At 39.7% G+C, this 21,341-nt stretch overlaps 1 protein-coding gene across 3 annotated transcripts in view; it reads left to right on the top strand.

Annotated features, from left to right (window-relative positions):
* The window catches only part of LOC126092069 (intraflagellar transport protein 57 homolog), a 181,548-nt gene that overhangs the window by 19,333 nt on the left and 140,874 nt on the right, over positions 1–21,341 (top strand). For all 3 annotated transcript variants that reach the window (XM_049907486.1, XM_049907485.1, XM_049907483.1), the window contains exon 2: positions 3,708–3,886. In XM_049907486.1, coding sequence (XP_049763443.1) covers positions 3,720–3,886 — 167 coding nt within the window. In that variant the 5' untranslated portion in view covers positions 3,708–3,719. The remainder of the gene's footprint in view (positions 1–3,707; positions 3,887–21,341) is intronic.

The following is a 21,341-nucleotide window of genomic DNA, read 5'->3' as shown; positions in this document are numbered from 1 at the left end:
GTAATTCATGGGGGGTTGTCTTCCAAATCAATACCCATATTTTCATCTGTAACATTACAAGACTGATCCTCCCTCCCCTCATTGTACTCTTTCCACCTATCTGCTCCCTCCTTGGTATTCAAAAGTGGAATTTCTTGTTTTTAATGTTGACACCTTTTCATTTAGTTTCATATATGCTGAATAAGTCCTTCTGATGACCAGTTTCTTTTTGGTTTATGCGCATTTTTCCTGCAGTCATTTTACTTTAGCTTCCTTGCACTTCCAACGTAATTCATATATAGGTGACTTATATTGCAGTACTCTCTTCTTACTATGAACGTTTTTGCATTTCTTTCTTTCATTGACCAATTGAAGTATGTTTTCTGTTGCCCACAGGTTCTTCAGATACTGTCTGATTTCTGTGATGACTTTTTTAGGGGTATTCATTCTTTCTCAACGGACCTATCTCTTGTTGTATCTACTTTCACATTATTTACAGCCCCAGGGAACATCAAACATTCATCATCCTTCCTCTAGATTTCGGTATTTTGTCTCATTGCACATTGGTACTTCCTGATAATCACCTTAAAATCCAACTTGCATGTTATCATTACTAAATTACAACAATAAAATATTTATTTATCAGGTTCCATGCAACCATGGTAACCAAGGCTGACTAGAAACCAAGGCTGAATGAATGCTGATTAGAAAATTTAAAAACTTCAACACTTCTGATACCAATTTTTTAATATACTTTAACAAATAAATAATCTACTCACTAAGTGGAGGCAGGAGAAAACATACATAAAGCATATAGAAATACACAAACTTTCAGAGCTAGTGGCTCCTTGTTCTGGCAGAAGGGCTGAAGGGAAAGGAAGAGGGATGAAAGAAAAAGACTAGAAAGGTTTAGGAAAGGGGAGAGTTATGGAAAAGTCATGCAGAACCCCATGTCAGGGATGCAAATCAAATCATCATTTTTACTTGTCCATACAAACAGCTCCTGCTGGTCTATCCATGTCAGGATTTCGCTTAACGCTCTGTGGAGTGAAATATTGCCATCGATAGTCTAGCAGGGGCTATCTGAATTGACAAGCAAAAAAATTATTCAACTTGCATCTTACTGCACTGATGATAGACATACAGTGGTTGCAATCTAGACCTATCATAAATAGAGTATTAGAGACTGCTTGCTATACATTTTCACAACCTTCAATAAACACAGTTGCTGAGCACATCTGTACCATTTGGAATCGAACCTGATTAAGTGCTAAACTTAACATGTTACTGCTACCATGGTAAATTCCAGTGTTATATGTTTCGCAGATGGCTGTGCAAAAGAATGAGTCATAAATTTTTGGCTTCATATACAAACCATGGACCTTGCCATAGGTGCAACCTCAATGGAGGGGTATCTGTTGAGAGGCCTGTGTGGTTACTGAAGAAGGGCAGCAGCCTTTTCAGTAGTTGCAGGGGCAACAGTCTGGATGATTGACTGACCTGGCCTTGTAACACTAACCAAAATGGCCTTGCTGTGCTGGTACTGCGAGCGACTGAAAGCAAGGGGAAACTACAGCCATAATTTTTCCCGAGGGCATGCAGCTTTACTGTATGATATGGAGAGCTGCATCAAACCAGTCTCAGGACTGAAGACCACAACAACAACAACAGTACAAACTGATGGTTACATAAAATATGACTGTGTGTGTGTGTGTGTGTGTGTGTGAGTGAGAGAGAGAGAGAGAGAGAGAGAGAGAGAGAGAGAGAGAGAGAGAGATTGAGATTGAGATTTCCATATCACTGCCTGTGCTGGAGGTAAATGAAGCAGTAGATTAAATTATGTAGCCTATTTTCAACCACAAAACATTTTTTTTTATTTTTTTAAATAAAGGATTTCTTGTACAGAGTTCATAGCAAGAACAATACATGGTGTTCACCTGTGTTCTTTATGTTCAGGCCTCTCAAAATGACAGTGGGCATAATGACATCCTTCGAATATTTTATATTAACTCATTGTCGTTTGAAAGTGACAGAAATGTTCTCATTCTTAAAGCCAGTAGTGGAAAAGGATGGAATAACTTAATTATTGACTCTGAAAGGAATTAATTCTGTAGCCATATAACTCTTCGTTAAACAACACTCAGCCCTCAAATAATATTAGCAGTCTGGCTGAAAATAGCTATTGAAAAAGAAAAGAATCGTGGTAGTTACACTATATTGAGCATCTTACTTCAGAGATGAAAATAATCTGTTCACATAATGAATAGATAATGATAATAAAATCTGCATGTTATGCAAAACAGGGTACAAAGATTTAAAAGAGTATAATGTGTGTTAGCAGTTGAAAAGAAAATTATGAAAAAATGTTCAATGGTCCATCCCTGTAGCTCAGTGTTCCACCTGTCCAGCTGCTATGCAGAGGATATGGATTTGATTCCCTGTGCAGCAGGCGAGTTTTGCTCAGTGGGACAACTGGAATGGGGTGCACTCAGTCTCGTGAGGCCAATAGAGAGGCTACTTGAGTGAGAAGTAAAAGCTCCAAGGTCAGGAAAGCCGACAGTGGCCAGGACTGTAGTGTACTGACACCACAACCTTCCTAGTGCCACCGGTGGCAGAGGATGACCCTGTGCTAAGTTTATCCCAGTTGTCCCATCTGGGTCAGAATGTGAAGCTTTGCTTGTTGCTACATTCATTTGAGTCTAATAACGAGCAAATTTCCCTCCTATTACTAAATTTGTACTGCATTATGGTCTTCCTGAGTTGATCAGCGACTGACTTTCGAACATATATTGATACCGAAACCAAATTAACAGCACATGTTAACCATTAATGGTTAATATCGACAATTGCAGGTACATGGTGAGAACAGGATGGTGTGCTGTTAGGTGTGGCATTGGAAGGCTGTGCTTAGGGGAAAAAAGGAGGAGGAGACAAGCAGATAAGGGGAAAGTACTATGCATGTATGTTAGGGTAATAGAAGGCATGTGTGAGGCTGCACTGGAAGCAGTGCTGGGAATATAGGCAGACGGAGGAGGAGGACTAGCAGAGATTGAGGCCAGGGGGTTGCAACAGTGAAGGGTATGTTGCAGGAAGAGTTCCAACCTGCATTATTCAGAAAAAGGTAGTGTTGGTGGGAAGAAGCCAGATGGCACAGGGTGTGACGCAGTCGTGGAAGTCAAGTACACAGTGTTTTGTCTGTATGCTCAGCAACTGGGTGGTCCAGCTGTCCCTGGACACTTGTTGGCAGTGGCCATTCGTGCCCATGGACAGCTTATAGTTATCGTGTCCTTTAAGAATTCTGCACAGTGATTGTCCCTGGACACTTGTTGACAGTGGCCATTCGTGCACATGGAGAGCTTATAGTTGTCATGTCCTTTTAGAATGCCACAAAGTGATTGTAGGTAAGTTGGTAAACCACATGGCTGCCTTCACAGGCGGCCCTGCCTTCGATGGGGTAGGTAATGTCTGTGACAGAACTGGAGTAAGTGGTAGTGGGATGGGTTGATGCCACCTATTTCAGTTCTGTCAACTTTTGAATGTCTCCTCTTTATGTAAGTAGCAGTCTGTCCTTATTTGTATTGTTGATATTCCATCCCAGATTTTCCATTGTTTAATGTTTGATGTCAGTATTTCTTGTAATCATGAACATACCATACTCCTTTTAATGGGGGTCACAAGAATAAGTAGTACTTTGTTCTGTGTTCATGTAGTGTCATTTTGTTGTGCAGGTACACCAAAATATGGAGGATGATGATGATCATGTGCTGCGTACTCCAGAGAAACAAGATGTGGGGCCAGGTCTTGCATTCATGCCATTTATTGTCATGGAAGATCTTCATGACAAACTAAAGCTACTCAATTATGATACTGAATTTATCCAGACACTAAAGATGAAGCCTCTGAGCAGGTATTAAGTTTTACAAATAATTGATATTGCTCTTGTCAATATAGTCATTGGTTTTAACAGTCAAGAAATACACAAGACATATATAGTGTAAGTACTTTTAAGAAATTTTCTGTATATTCACTTCATAGTTTACATTTTTGCACTTCTTGTAATATTTTTTCTGAATCGGTTGGTGATATCCATGTAGAAAACGGATTGTTAGCTCAGTTTTGTTGCAGAGGAGTTTAATTATAAAAATAAAATGGAAACTTCTTATTGTGTTAGAGAGCCTTCTTTGTCATTGGCTTATTTAAATATGAAAAAATCTTTTGTGGGTTGGAATTGAGTTTGTGCTCAAGGAGAGTGCAATTTCCACCCCCACCCCCCACCCCCACCCCCACCCCTACTGACTGGTCTGACATGGTCTACCACAAATTCCCCCCCATGTGTCAACCTCTTCATCTCATAGTATCATTTGCAATCTACACTTTCAGTTATTTGTTGTTTGTATTCCAGTCTGTGTCTTCGTCTACAATTTTTACCCTCTACAGCACCCTCTACTACTGAGGAAGTTGTTACCTGATCTCTGAACATATGTCCTACCATCCTGCCTTTTTTTCCTGCCAGTGTATTCCATATGCTGAGTTATTCACTGATTCTGTGGAGGACTTCGTCGGCCCTCCTAATTTTCAATGTTCTTCTGTAGCAGCACATCTTAGATGCTTCAGTTCTCATCTGTTCCTGTTTTCCCACAGCCCGTTATTCAATACCAAACAGCACTCCCCTCCAATTATACATTCTCAGAGTTTTCTTCCTAAAATTAAGGCCTATGTTTGATACTACTAGACTTCTTTGCCTGGGCTAGTCTGATTTTTATGTCCTCTTTGTTTTGTCATTTATAAGTTATTTTACTTCCAAGGTAGCAGAATTCCTTAACTCCATGAACTTCATCATCTCCAATTTTCACGTTAAGTTTCTTACTATTCTCATTTCTGCTACTTCTCATTACTTTTGTCTTTCTTCAGCTTGCTCAATCTGTATTCTGTGTTTATTAGACTGTTCAGTTCATTCAACAGATCTAGTGATTTTTCTTCACCTTCACTGAGAATACCAGTGTTATTGGAAAATCTTATCATCGATATTTTCTCGCCTGGAATTTAAATCCCTACTCTTGAACCTTCCTTTTACTTTCATTGTTGCCAGGACGACCTATCTGGTGCCTTGACCTTTCCTAAAGCTAAATTGATTGTCATTAGATGATGATCATATGGTAAGAGAGCACATTTTTCTTGATTTTAGGAAAGCTTTCACAGTTGCTGCATAAAGTTACAAGACGCTCTAACTGACTTTTTGTGATTAGTCTTAATGAATTTCTTTAACTAAAATTTGCCTGTGTGTAGACATGATCAAGGTTTTTGGAAACATGAGCTATGAGGCAACCAAATATACATGTTCTGATCCGATGTTGTAGCTAATGCTAATTAAATGAAAATCATGAACTGTGACCCTTAAGAGAACTTAAACAGACCAGGACACTTGACATTCCATATAAAAAATATAATCCTAACAGAAAATTTTCTTGATACATAATTATTTGAAACAAATGCATATAATTTTTAAATAGTGGGTCACCAAGGATGTGTATGATATTGTCTATGCCTCAAGAAACATGATGATACTAATACAAGCAGTGTGTGATAGGTAACACAAGTTGAAAGGGTAAAAAGAACATGTAACACAAAGATTGCTTTTTATTGGAAAATCTCAGAAGTTGTTCAGTTTACTAAGAGAACAAAAGACCAGAAATATCAATTCGCAATTTGTGGCAGTTTTTTGCAATCAGCAGTGAACTGTCTTTGTGTTTTTCAATAATCTGTGCCTATTAATCAGGACATCATTCATTATAGGGAAAACTGGTATCAGAAATATGAGAATGTATCTTTAGTTAAATTTGATATGCTAGTGTTCTAACCTACACCTGGCTGGGGGTACAATAGTCAATTACGAGGTGACCAATACATGTTGCACGAAGAAAATATTGGCTCCCAAGTAGATCATGATACAATGAACACTCCATAGTGAACTACAAGAAGAAATACTCTCACACTCAGTGTCTATCTGTATTTCTTGGTTTCCTTTTGTGAGTTACAAAAAGAAATACTACTTGGCACATAAATGTCCATTAATCCACAAGCCCAGGCTGGTGTCAGAGTCGACACGAAACAGCTACCGTGAGCTCAGCGTCTGCTCCAACAGGTGAGCCGCTGGGCACAGCTGGTGTAGAACCCAGAGAGGCCGCTGGTCACAGCAAGTGTAAAGCCCAGAACTTAAGAAAATTCTGCCGGCTGGTTGTTGAACGGAATCTTAAATAGGCAGATGGAAAGATTTCCATGTGGAGCACGTGACCTGATTGTAGTGTACGAGGCACCATATGCTGTCAGTAAGACTGGCACCTCATGTGGTAGCTGCCAGAGATACCAGGGACAGCAAGCCAGCATGTTTTGGTCCTTGTCTGATAAGTTTACATTCACATGAAGCATGTGCCGGCCAGTACTGGTTTGCAGGCATGTTGGCTGGTTCTGGCAGATTGCTGGAGCTTGACAACCAGCTGGATGTGTGTATGTGACTTTTGGCCGAAGGGGTTAGCGAATGGCTGTAGACATGGCAACTAGCATGCAGATCTCTTCCACGGGCTGTGTAGTGAAAGAATTAAATATTACTGTTCATACTGAACACTAATGGGTCTATTCTGTAATAATGAGAATAGTAAGTAATGTGGTGGTACTAAGTGATCAGGATGAGGAGCCTTGTTCCAACAGTAGAAAGCAACAATTAAGTGTTTGTTTTAGGATGTACTGTCACCTTTCTACCACTGAAGAAGGACGAGTGTAGAAATGGTATTCCTGAAGGCTATGTGGCTTCACAGTGGCAGATCTGATTTAAATGGATTGAGAGTAGTAAAGAAAGATCGTAGGTGTTGTATGTGTGTATAGTGTCTTCTGAGACATTATGTGATGGTTACTGAAACCACGAAGTAACAGTAAACCTGATTACATAATGAAATGTGATTCTAGTGGCTGCAATAATCATGCTTCTAGTTTATACAACCCAGCAGACAGTTTCTGTTTCTGTGAAGACTATAACATATCTTACATCAGTGAGCGTTTACATGGGGTCAGCAGCTGAACACAATTGTGAATAATTTGATATCTTCATGGAAGTGGGTGAGGGTTGATAGTATGTTTCACCAACTACAATACATTTACCTTTTATATGAAAAATGGAGTAACTTCTTCCATGTTGCAGGGGTCCTACAGTTGTCACCGCATCCTGCATCTCTGTCGCCAAATGTCTCGATCTCACCATTCTTCATCATCCTCTTCCATTCCTCTTCTCACCGTTCCTTCTTGGATACCACTTATCCACACTTTCCATGGTCTTCCTCTTCTTCTCTTTTCACGTGATTGCCATGAAAGTACTCTCTTGGGCCATCTGTCTTCTTCCATTCTTTTGATGTGTGCAAACCATCCTAGCAGTCTTTCTTCTATTTTATCCATAATAGTGTAATGAATCTATGCCTTTCTCTTACTTCCTCATTTCTTATGTGGTCAAGTCAGGAAATTCTACAGGAACTTCTGAAGTGGTCCATTTCTAAAGCCCCCAGTGTCTTTCTATTTCTTTCTGTGAACTCCCAACACTCACTTCAATAGCTTGTTATTGGTTCAATGATGGATTAGTATAAATGAATTTTAACCTTCAAACTCATTTTTGAGGACCTAAAGTGCAGTGTTCGTTTTGGATAGCCACCCTTCCCTGCCTGGTCTGTTGTTGGGTATCTCTGTCATATCTTCCATCATGCAATAAGATACTACCCAGGTAATTAAACTTTTTACACAGTTTGATAATATGTCTATCAATGTCCAGGTTACTTCCCTCCTCTCCACGACATAGACATTCCATCTTCTCAAAATTAATTTTCTAACCAAACTTTTTGTACTCTTACAACAACTTCATAAGCATGTTAGATCAGGGTGTATACGGCCTGGGAGATCCGGGAAAAACCCGGGAATTTTTTCATCCAGGACAAATCCGGGAAAAACCTGGGAATTTTTTTAGAATTCTGGGATTTTTCGTTGTTGTAGATTTCAGTTAAATTTTTGTAGGTTTGATGTGTAAGATCTGATACGCTGACAAAGAACTGTAGCCTACTACTGCTGAATAATACTGCAGCAATGAAACATAAATCAGAGAATAACACCAAAATAAAAGTTTAGTTGCGTAGAAAATAAGTAATGTACACAATGCACAGACCAGTTGGCCAACACCAAAAAGTGTCAAAGGCTTTAGGTCGAAGATTATGCAGTACGTCTGTAACAACTAACAAGCATTCGATGTGCTTGCATTGCAATTGTTTACATTTCTAACAGATCACTGGAAAATATTACGAATAGTGGCTTGAGAAGCGTTACTTTTAAAGTAAATTTCCACGCAAGATGATGTATGTTACGTGTGAGAATGTGCAGTGAATTTCTTAAATCACAGGGCGTTCAAAACGTAACATTTGAGGATCAGCCATTTGAAAAATTTCAGGCCCAGAAGATAAGTCATTTATGCCACTATATAAAATTTTACCGGCACATTTGTATTTGATATGACTTAACGTGTAACACATGTTAAAAAAAGACCGAGCTTCAAGTTAGTTTTCATATTTTTGTTGTTCTTTCATAGATAAAAAATGGCAAAAAGTATAGTTGACCTTCAAAAAAAGTGAATAATGTGTTACTGAGCAATGTCACAAGTCTCTTCATGCCAGAGCACTTCAACTTTTCTATAGTATAGAAAAGACGAAGTGTTCTGGCATGCAGAGCTATAGCAGTTCGCTTCTTTTCTACTTTTTTTGCCAGTGAATTGTATCTTCATCTCCGAACAGCTCTAACGTTTGCTACTACTTCTTTCTAACTAATCCTATAAATGGACAACAGAAGGCAGCACCAGTCAAGCGACAGGTAGCGGGACATCACTACCTTGCTCTCGTACGTAATTAGTACAGTTTTAGAGCAAAAACCTGTGTCAAGCGCAGCTACTATATTCCGCGCTCTAAAATTTGCTTTCAGTAAGGACAAGTATGTCTTTTACCTCTTCCATTCCTCAATTTTTCTGATTTTATTATTTTTTTATTTAAATACAAAAGCTTGTGGTTTAATCGTTGTTAAAGACCTTTAATTACAGTCTTCCATTTTAGAATAATAAGAGATTTTTTCCGTAAAATATTTTGTGCATTTTTACAGTCCTTTCTTTTCTGATTTTTGTGTTGCTAAATTTTAGCTCTGGTCTTTATTTTAACACTTAATTTCTTAAATTAGGTTTATTTTTCAAATATTTTTTAATCACGAAAGTTATTGTTTGAAATGTATATTTAAACATTTGTGGGAGTTAGCAGTTTAAAATAAATAACGCTATCATATTCATTTATTTTAAAAACATTTTATTAAAGAAACATTTTAATTATTAGACAATACAACAATAATTTAGAAGGAAGTACCATGTTTAACAACAAATACTGTAATTTAGGAATTGACCTTGGAGAACAACTCACTTGGAGATGTGTGCGAGAGCATGGATTCATTCTGTAATAGATTCTCGCTCTATCTGAGAGTTTTGAATGGTCCCCTCAAGTTTTGCCTTCTTCTCTTTAAGCTGCCTTATTTCTGCATCAACAATCTTCCTTTAGTAAGATGATCCTTTTTCCTGGATGACTCGTTTCGATTTTTGAGGTCTTCAGCATATCGATCTCGTGAGTTTCTTACAGAGTGTATAAGGGACTTTGTTGTAGGCACTCCTTGGACTCCACCGTGTGTCTTGACAGCGCCGTACACCAGTCTTCTGCTAACTACAGATTGTCCCCTCATATTCTCGAAGAGGCACTCTTTGTTTACCGAGAGTCCTCGCTCCGCAGCTGCTTCACAGTGCGACAAAGTGATCGCTATTTCCATTGCCTTCTGCAGCTCGTGGCACGTTGCATTCTGGTTCTTGAGACATTTCATCCAGAACTCATCCAGCCGTTGCTCCTTTTTGTTGAATGTTTCGAATTTTGTTTTGCAGTTCTTCTTTACGACAGAAGCGCATTGCACTTCTGCTTTATCGGCACATACACCGTCCATTCAATTGTTCTCCACCAAAATCTGTAGAAAGGAATGAACCAGCCTCCCTGCACGCTATTGTGGGATCAAAGCAGCTTACAGATTTTGTCAACCTAAAGTGTAAGGGAGGTTTCTCCATCAACTTTGACACGAGCTTGATCATTCCTCTTCTGCATTCACTCCAGAAGTTAGCAATTTCGAGGGCTGTGAGAGACCTGCACTTTCTGAATTCATTCTTGACGGTGAACCCAATCTTGACGTGGTTCGCACCCAAAAAATTGGATTCTTTGTCCAAATTAACTGACGGTGAGATCTTCGTCGGCTGGACAAATCGTGTCATCGTTGTCTCCATTATCTCTGTCAAAGCAGAGTGGAGGAATGGTGCTAGCGGCCAGTCGGATTGGAAATCCTTTAGGAAAGGTGTCAAGTCTCCAGCAATAGTCTTGAAAAAGGCAATTTTCGGACCAAGTAGCTTGTCCTTGAGGTGATCCTCCACTACTCTGTATCTAGCACATTTTGGTTTGTTTTTTTCTTCCAGATTTCCAACAAATATTCGCAGAAACAGAAGCATTACTAGAGCTTGCTCAGCAACTTACACATTCTCCAGCCATCGGATCGCGCAACACTTTAAGGGAAACAGTTCCGATTCCGTTGTCGAAATATACAGAGCTCTTCTGGCAGGGACATCCTTAAAAAGATTGTACAAGGCACATAAAAACTGAATTATCATCCACTGTGTTTCCTGAATTGCAGACTTGAAGGCGCCGTGAACAATGTGAAGCCCACACATTCCAATTTCCAGTAAAACGGTGTCTACTCTTTCAATTGCTTTCAAAAAATTTTTAAGTTCCCTTAAGAACGCGAAGTTGACATTAGGGCTGTCCGTCGATACTTGTAAAAGTTTTCATTGTTTCGCCGGGAATTTTTTTCTTGAAGGACTCAAGTAGCTTAGCTGCTGTTGAACTGCCTAGAAAAGCCGATGCGTAGTAACGGGTGCACACTAGATTTTTTTTTTTTTTTTTTTTTTTTTTTTAGTGTCCCAATAACGCACTAACCCCCCACCCCCCCTGCCCCATGAATCGTGGACCTTGCCATTGGTGGGGAGGCTTGCGTGCCTCAACGATACAGATAGTAGCCGTACCGTAGGAGCAACCACAGCGGAGGGGTATCTGTTGAGGGGCCAGACATATGTGTGGTTCCTGAAGAGGGGCAGCAGCCTTTTCAGTAGTTGCAGGGGCAACAGTCTGGATGACTGACTGATCTGGCCTTGTAACACTAACCAAAACAGCCTTGCTGTGCTGGTACTGCGAACGGCTGAAAGCAAGGGGAAACTACAGCCGTAATTTTTCCCGAGGGCATGCAGCTTTACTGTATAGTTAAATGATGATGGCGTCCTCTTGGGTAAAATATTTCGGAGATAAAATAGTCCCCCATTCGGATCTCCGGGTGGGGACTACTCAAAAGGATGTCATTATCAGGAGAAAGAAAACTGGCGTTCTACGGATCGGAGCGTGGAATGTCAGGTCCCTTAATCGGGCAGGTAGGTTAGAAAATTTAAAAAGGGAAATGGATAGGTTATAGTTAGATATGGTGGGAATTAGTGAAGTTCGGTGGCAAGAGGAACAAGACTTCTGGTCATGCAAATACAGGGTTATAAATAAAAAATCAAATAGGGGTACTGCAGGAGTAGGTTTAATAATAAAGAAAATAGGAGTGCGGGTAAGCCACTACAAACAGCATAGTGAACGCATTATTGTGGCGAAGATAGACACGAAGCCCATACCTACTACAGTAGTACAAGTTTATATGCCAACTAGCTCTGCAAATGACGAAGAAATTGAAGAAATGTATGATGAAATAAAAGAAATTATTCAGTTAGTGAAGGGAGACGAAAATTTAATAGTCATGGGTGACGAATTCAGCGGTAGGAAAGGGAGAGAAGGAAACGTAGTAGGTGAATATGGATTGGTGATAAGAAATGAAGAGGAAGCCGCCTGGTAGAATTTTGCACAGAGCACAACTTAATCATACTTAACACTTGGTTCAAGAATCATAAAAGAATGTTGTATACATGGAAGATGCCTGGAGATACTGACAGGTTTCAGATAGATTATATAATGGTAAGACAGAGATTTAGGAACCAGGTTTTAAACTGTAAGACATTTCCAGGGGCAGATGTGGACTCTGACCACAATCTATTGGTTATGAACTGTAGATTAAAACTGAAGAAACTGCAAAAAGGTGGGAATTTAAGGAGATGGGACCTGGATAAACTGACTAAACCAGAGGTTGTACAGAGTTTCAGGGAGAGCATAAGGGAACAATTGACAGGAATGGGGGGGAAGAAATACAGTAGAAGAAGAATGGGTAGCTTTGAGGGATGAAGTAGTGAAGGCAGCAGAGGATCAAGTAGGTAAAAAGACGAAGGCTAGTAGAAATCCTTGGGTAACAGAAGAGATACTGAATTCAAATGATGAAAGGAGAAAATACAAAAATGCAGTAAGTGAAGCAGGCAAAAAGGAATACAAACGTCTCAAAAATGAGATCGACAGGAAGTGCAAAAGCAGGGATGGCTAAAGGACAAATGTAAGGATATAGAGGCTTATCTCACGAGGGGTAAGATACATATTGCCTACAGGAAAATTAAAGAGACCTTTGGAGAAAAGAGAACCACTTGTATGAATATCAAGAGCTCAGATGGAAACCCAGTTCTAAGCAAAGAAGGGAAAGCAGAAAGGTGGAAGGAGTATATAGAGGGTGTATACAGGGGCGATGTTCTTGAGGACAATATTATGGAAATGGAAGAGGATGTAGATGAAGATGAAATGGGAGATATGATACTGCATGAAGAGTTTGACAGAGCACTGAAAGACCTAAGTCGAAACAAGGTCCCGGGAGTAGACAACATTGCATTAGAACTACTGATAGCCTTGGAAGAGCCATCCCTGACAAAACTCTACCATCTGGTGAGCAAGATGTATGAGACAGGCGAAATACCCTCAGACTTCAAGAAGAATATAATAATTCCAATCCCAAAGAAAGCAGGTGTTGACAGGTGTGAAAATTACCGAACTATCAGTTTAATAAGTAACAGCTGCATAATACTAACGCGAATTCTTTACAGACGAATGGAAAAACTGATAGAAGCCGACCTCGGGGAAGATCAGTTTGGATTCCGTAGAAATATCTGAACACGTGAGGCAATACTGACCCTACAACTTATCTTAGAAAGCTAGATTAAGGAAAGGCAAACCTACGTTTCTAGCATTTGTAGACTTAGAGAAAGCTTTTGCCAATGTTGACTGGAATACCCTCTTTCAAATTCTGAAGGTGGCAGGGCTAAAAATCAGGGAGCGAAAGGCTATTTACAATTTGTACAGAAACCAGATAGCAGTTTCAAGAGTCGAGGGACATAAAAGGGAAGCAGTGGTTGGGAAGGGAGTGGGACAGGGTTGTAGCCTCTCCCCAATGTTATTCAATCTGTATATTGAGCAAGCAGTGAAGGAAACAAAAGAAAAATTCGGAGTAGGTATTAAAATCCATGGAGAAGAAATAAAACTTTGAGGTTTGTCGATGACATTGTAATTCTGTCAGAGACAGCAAAGGACTTGGAAGAGCAGTTGAACGGAATGGATAGTGTCTTGAAAGGAGGATATAAGATGAACATCAACAAAAGCAAAACGAGGATAATGGAATGTAGTCGAATTAAGTCAGGTGATGCTGAGGGAATTCGATTAGGAAATGAGACACTTAAAGTAGTAAAGGAGTTTTGCTATTTGGGGAGCAAAATAACTGATGATGGTCGAAGTAGAGAGGATATAATATGTAGAATGGCAATGGCAAGGAAAGCGTTTCTGAAGAAGAGAAATTTGTTAACATCGAGTGTAGATTTAAGTGTCAGGAAGTCGTTTCTGAAAGTATTTGTATGGAGTGTAGCCATGTATGGAAGTGAAACATGGACGATAAATTGTTTGGACAAGAAGAGAATAGAAGTTTTCGAAATGTGGTGCTACAGAAGAATGCTGAAGATTAGATGGGTAGATCACATAACTAATGAATAGGATTGGGGAGAAGAGAAGTTTGTGGCATAACTTGACTAGAAGAAGGGATCGGTTGGTAGGCATCGAGGGATCACCAATTTAGTATTGGAGGGCAGCTTGGAGGGTAAAAATCATAGAGGGAGACCAAGAGATGAATACACTAAACAGATTCAGAAGGATGTAGGTTGCAGTAGGTACTGGGAGATGAAGAAGCTTGCACAGGATAGAGTAGCATCAAACCAGTCTCAGGACTGAAGACCACAACAGCAACAACAACATCGCACTAAAATGTCCATCTGGATTCTTTTGCACACCTTGTACAAGGATTTTTCAAAACAAACAACAATCCTTGATGCGTTTACAAGGTCAGATTTAATTTCAGACTCAATGAAGGGAGCTAGTCCATATTGCACAATCAGGGTGTCTACGACCCGGGACAACCGGGAGATCCGGGAAAAACCCGGAATTTTTTTCATCCGGGAGAAAACCGGGAAAAACCCGGGATATTTTTAGAATTCCGGGAATTTTTCATTGTTTTAGTTTTCAGTTAAATTTTTGTAATTTTGACTAATAAGAACCGATACACTAACAAAGGAGATTACTGTATCCCGCTACTGCAGAATAATACTTCAACAATAAAACATAAACGAGAGAAAAAAACGAAAATAACATAAATTGCAAAGGAAATGCACCATATACAACGACGACACAAGTGCTCATGCAAGCGTCTGCCGATTGAAAATGTGTCAAAAGCTTTAGGAAGACTATGCAGTGCTTCATAACAAAAAATTGCCTCCAATGAGCGTGAAGTCGCAACTGTTTACATTCGATTTGTTTTAGCAGTTAACACGTGGGTTCGTGCGCATGCGCAGTAGATTCGCGTTTGAGTAGTAGATTCTCCCGCCTCTGTCAACTGGAATGTGGCTGTTGGCTGTGTAAGCAGTCGCAGCAAGCAGCTAGATACTTCCGGGAAAAGGGGGCGCCTAATTCATATTCTTGAGAGGAAAAAAACTTGTTTCACAAAGCACCTAGCATCCAGCGCACATTTGCCTATCAATTAGTCATATGATTTTGAAACGCTTCTCTGTTGGTATTTGAACACATTTTAAGTTGATTTCTGAATGAATCATAAGCTGACTTTTGAATGCATGCATAGTGTACGTGATGTCTCTGTCAGGAGAATCCTCGTCGCATCTAGAAATAAACTTTCCACAGACAAAAGGGGACGGGACTATACGAGCTGAGTGGAGTAAAGCCGAATGGATGAATGGCAATCGCTGTCTGATTATGTGGCTGATTGGGTGTGGGAATGATCAGCGTTGTTATAATTACTAGCGAAATCCATAGATTCATACTATCAGAATGGAAATAAAACAACTGACAGGAATAACAGGTGAGAAAGATTATGTATTATCTTCTCGGTGTGTCCAAGAAAATGAAGTTTTGACAGAAAATGTTTGGCCAGATCGCTACACTAGTAAGGACCAGTAGTACAGTCCCCGGCTACCAGCAGCTTAAGTTCTATTATGGAAGTAACGTGGAAAACGTGTTGTACAAACACGTAACAACGCCTAACCGGAGAATAATTGCGGGAGAACTAAACCAGTGATTCTGGCAGGGTTAGTGAAGTTAATCGGCGAACAAATTTTGACAGTGGCAGCAATAGCTACAGAATTGGTGATGACAGGATTGTTTGTTAGAACGTGGTCGGAGAATAAACAAGGACATCACACAAATTATGGAAGAATAAGACGATTCCAAATTTATATAAAAATTTCGTAATACTAGTTTTATATGTCATGCTAGAGAAGCTGGTGCATATGAATGAAACGTGAAACTTATTTCCTAACATAAAGCTTTTTGCTTGTAGTAGGCCTAATAGGCATTTGATATTGATACTTATTGGATTATATTCTGTCGTGTTTTAAATGACCATTTGTGCCAAAACAGACTCTTTTATTTGGTGTGTTATAAAATTGCTGCCGTATTAGAAAGGCCTATTTTGTTTTATCTAGCAGACAGTGACAAAATAGACGTAATCAGATCGAGAAACCACACCAGTCTTGGGTATTATTTGTATTAACAGCTTTTTCAGTATTAGATAACTACATTTCGATTTTCCATGTAGCAAAACGTTTGACAAACTTTGATGAGGTAAAAGATTCTTTCACAGAAAGGAAAACACGCCATGTAAAGCTGTAGTAAGATTAGAGAGAAAAAAATGCTAGGAGCTAAGGTTTGAAGAAATGTGTAATTTCTTGCTTATCTCTTGACAGTACTGGTTTTATATATCCTATATTTAATTTTATGACACACAAAACAGCAAGTTATTACTAATGGGCAATGAAGAGTTCAGATTTTCCGAAAGAGTTCTTGTTCTCTCGATTACAAATAATCCAATCCGCTATTAATTGCGAGATTTTTTTTTGAGAGAGGCAGGCTGCCAAACCGACTGACTGGGAGCAGGAGAGGCACCACAGGACATTTCAATTTCCACTCTCCTGAATATAGTTTGGACGTGCAGTAGCAAAATGCTTTATGAAGAGGCATGGAACTGCACTTGGGCATACTTAAGACCAAATAATGTCTTACATTTCCTCGAATACATACGTTTTATGTTTCAGACTTTTCAGAAAGATGTGCGCTACAAGATGAACATATTATGAAAATTCGATTTTTTTTAGTATTGACCCGGTTCGCAAATGTCGTAGATCCGGGGCTGATGCGCAGAGTCGTGATGACTGGGTGTTGTGTGATGTCCCTAGGTTAGTTAGGTTTAAGTAGTTCTAAGTTCTAGGGGACTGATGACCATAGATGTTAAGTCCCATAGTGCTCAGAGCCATTTGAACCATTTGATGCGCAGAGCAATCTGAGCTATAGTGGGTAGTCTCCACGTGACCCGTGCTTACGTTCAGTGATTTTGCTGTTTCCCCTTTGTTTACTCTCATGTCAAATGAAAACAAAACGGATATCCGTGGCCGGGAGCTATCAAGTGAATTAAAACATATTCACATAATTACTGAAGCTGAAATATGTCATTAGTTTCAGATTTTATTTTATTTCCACCTTTCTGACAGTCAAGCATTAATCGCCTTGCGGAACAATGAAGTTATTTTTGTCTGTATGCTAAAGAAATTTGACTTTTGCTAATCTTTTCCGCAGAGGCAGTCAATGTATCTGAAACGAAATGTTTAATTCCACAGTACTGGGTAGTTTCAACTGTTCGCTGCATTTCAAGTGCACGTTTTCATTTTCTAGCACGTATGGCGTTATGCCATAATAAAGAACCAAACATGATATAATACAGTACTGGTGCTCCAAGAAAATTTACATCCTGAAAACCACACTTAAAAGCTTAATATCAGGTCGGGGTCTACGGTACTTCATTGGGAATCTGGACATATGAGTGTGCCTTTAAGTATGCACTTTAAATGTGCACATTTTAATATGGTTCACGAAATTCCGATGCTCTTGCAGTATCATCTTTCATTGATGATCTTTTACACGTACGTACATACGGGCTTCCTACGTCATGATACCTACCCAAGCGCGGTGTCGCCTGTTACCTGAGCTCTCTGGCAACTGCTGAAACGAACCTATTTGTAACAGGTCGCGGGATAATATTACGATTGATGGTTTGAAAAGCGTTACTTTCAAAGTAAATATCCTTTTACGTAAGTTGAACTACAAGAATGGACTGTGAATTTATTAAATCACAAAGCGTTTGACTCTCATTTAAAAATCAGGTGTCTGATGACGAGCCATTTAGAAGCATTTCGAACCCTCGAACCCTGAAGATCAGACATTTATGTCATTATTAAAAATTTTACAGGCACATTTGTATGATATCTCTTAAAGTGTAACATGCGCAAAAAAGATCAACAGTATATGCGAAAGCTTAGCTTCTCTTGCAGCTTGAGACCAATATTTTATGGGAAACCTTTTCTTTTCTTGTAACAACACTATGTATATTAATTTAAACTATTAACTTTCCCTGTTTGGCGCGCTACTTAACACTGATGTTGCTATTGGCTGACTACATCACGTGTCCTATGCTCTGACTATCCTCTGTCATCGGCTGGCGAGATCGTGACATTAGTTACGAACAGCTTACAAAAGCGCATCGAAATCTCGGTTTCAATGGTTCGAAAAGTAACATGCGGTGTTTGGTGGATTTTGTAACGTATGTTTTCATAATACGAAAATACGCAGTGTACATGTTGCTGCACATCAAAGATATTTCCAAAACGTGTCTTTTTCTCTGAGTTTGGTTTTCTAAAGTGCCGGGAAATTGTACGCCCGTGTAAAAAAACCATAACCGTTCAAAGGAGTGATACGGGAAAATATACTGTCATCCGGGAGAAAGTGTGTTTTTAACCAGGAAATCCGGGAAAAATCCGGGAATTTTTTTTCCTTGTCCACGTAGACACCCTGACAATATAACCGATTTTGTCCTTTTGTAAACGCATGCTCTTGGCCACTTCACTGTCGGGGAACATTGCGGGGAAAAGCAACATGTCGTTCGCAGAACTATGCAGTGACTTATGTGAAACGATGCACTCCAAACACCACTGTATTTCCACCTTTGTTACTTCGTCCTTAATGCCATCTGATCAATTCCTCTCAGTTTATCCCCGGGTTTTGACATTGCAGTGACATCCTTCTGCGGAGGCGCAACAATTCCAGCGGCCAACGCCACTGTTGTTGACCCAGCTGAATCTGCAGATGTGGTAGTGGAAGTAGAATCTGTCTGCTGGGTTGAAGTGGTCGCTGCCGGTCGGGTGTAGATGTACAAACTTGCTGTGCTTCTCATAGCAGCTACTTTCGTGACGTGCTTCTTGGATTCTGTCATGTGACTTGCAAGAGCCGATCTTCCCATAGTACGGATGTTAATGATGGTCCCTGGACATAAACCACATTTAGCACTATAAAGGTCTGTAGGTACTTTCACCAACCAGTCCTTGAATGCTGGATCTGAAAGCCAGCTATCTTGAAAACCAATTGACATGGTGCAGTCGCAGTGATTGTTTGTGGGCAAAGAGGAACGATGGATGTAAATAAGGCTGCGCCTCGTTATTACACATAATGAAATATGACACAATGAGTGTTACCTACCTTGTCAGTTTATAAAACTTTGCCCCGCATGTGTGCTGAACTGAATTCAACAGGTGAGCCGAGCACACTGACTACTGACAGAGTGTGTGATTTGAAAATCGAGCGAGGCACATTTGACAACACTGTCTCTGCCAAGCAACAATCGGCATTAATTATGGTGTTAGTAGTAGTGTTGCATTTGCTGACCCTTTAAGAAACTATGAATGACAAGACTTATCAACCAGTCTTACTCCAGTAATCTGTTGCAAGTTTCTAGCTAATTTTACATGTACAGTACAGCAACTCAATTATAAAGACGAAAGACCAAAGTTCTGAAGGCTTCGCCACCTTTTCGTTTTAGCTTATTCCTTACCATGAGGCTTCTCTCTCTCTCTCTCTCTCTCTCTCTCTCTCTCTCTCTCTCTCTCTTGCTCTTTCTGTCTCTCTCTCTCTATCGGCTGCTATTGGTTGCTTGCTCTTGTCTCCCATCAACGATTTCTAAGTTATGAGGTCTGCCGGCTACGAATGACTTGGCCTCCCAGATGATTTACAGCTGAAGTGCTCTACTGTATGTAAAATTTCTGAAGTGCTTTAGGACTTGGTAGACCTTCTGTTATACATATACCGATTTTAATTTAAAGTCTAGATTCTGTAGGAGCGTACATGCTGATTTACTTGTAGAGGAATGATTTACCCGCTTTATTTTAAAATATGGTTTTACTTGACATCCAGTACATTGATAATGTCGCTTTTTATGTATCCCTCCATACCTAGAAACGTAATAAACCCTGTTCAGCTGTTATTGTTGTCTTCACATTATGTTTTCTTGCTGTTCTTTGACGTACTTGGAAGCCCCCTCTCCATATGTTTCTGCTAATCAAGTCCGCAGTAAAGGAAACACTCTGGATGATAATTCAGTTTGTACATGTACGTAAACCAGATGGCAGTTGTAAGGGTCGAGGGACATGAAAGGGAAGCAGTGGTTGGGAAGGGAGTAAGACAGGGTTGTAACCTCTCCCCGATGTTATTCAATCTGTATATTGAGCAAGCAGTAAAGGAAACAAAAGAATAATTCGGAGTAGGTATTAAAATCCATGGAGAAGAAATAAAAACTTTGAAGTTCGCCGATGACATTGTAATTCTGTCAGAGACAGCAAAGGACTTGGAAGAGCAGTTGAATGGAATGGACAGTGTCTTGAAAGGAGGATATAAGATGAACATCAACAAAAGCAAAACGAGGATAATGGAATGTAGTCTAATTAAATCGGGTGATGCTGAGGGAATTAGATTAGGAAATGAGACACTTAAAGTAGTAAAGGAGTTTTGCTATTTGGGGAGCAAAATAACTGATGATGGTCGAAGTAGATAGGATATAAAATGTAGACCGGCAATGGCAAGGAAAGCGTTTCTGAAGAAGAGAAATTTGTTAACATCGAGTATAGATTTAAGTGTCAGGAAGTCGTTTCTGAAAGTATTTGTATGGAGTGTAGCCATGTATGGAAGTGAAACATGGACGGTAATTAGTTTGGACAAGAAGAGAATAGAAGTTTTCGAAATGTGGTGCTACAGAAGAATGCTGAAGATTAGATGGGTAGATCACATAACTAATGAGGAAGTATTGAATAGGGTTGGGGAGAAGAGGAGTTTGTGGTACAACTTGACCAGAAGAAGGGATCGGTTGGTAGGCATCAAGGGATCACCAATTTAGTATTGGAGGGCAGCGTGGAGGGTAAAAATCATAGAGGGAGACCAAGAGATGAATACACTTAGCAGATTCAGATGGATGTAGGTTGCAGTAGTTACTGGGAGATGGAAGAAGCTTGCACAGGATAGAGTAGCATGGAGAGCTGCATCAAACCAGTATCAGGACTGAAGACCACAACAACAACAACAACATGCCTTGTAAAACCTATTTAAGGATTTCCATTCCAGACTAGCTCTATATATTTGGACCATTGAATCGGAACGTTTGCCCTTGAAGATTTGCATGATCCGATGGCTGGAGAACTTAGATGTTGCGGAGTGCGCTCTAGTAACTGCTTCTGTATTTTCAAATGTTTGTTGCAAAGATAGAGCACAAAAACAACCCGAAACATGCTACTCGGCTCAATAAACTCGTATTTCAAGACTCTTGCTCCAGACTTTTCTTCTTTAATTATTGACCAACTTACGTAATGTTTTTGTTTACCACTTATTTGCCAG

Source organism: Schistocerca cancellata, chromosome 7, assembly GCF_023864275.1.
Source record: "Schistocerca cancellata isolate TAMUIC-IGC-003103 chromosome 7, iqSchCanc2.1, whole genome shotgun sequence".
NCBI lineage: Eukaryota > Metazoa > Arthropoda > Insecta > Orthoptera > Acrididae > Schistocerca > Schistocerca cancellata.
Note: the sequence above shows the minus strand (reverse complement) of the source record. Positions and strands in the feature narration are given on the sequence as shown.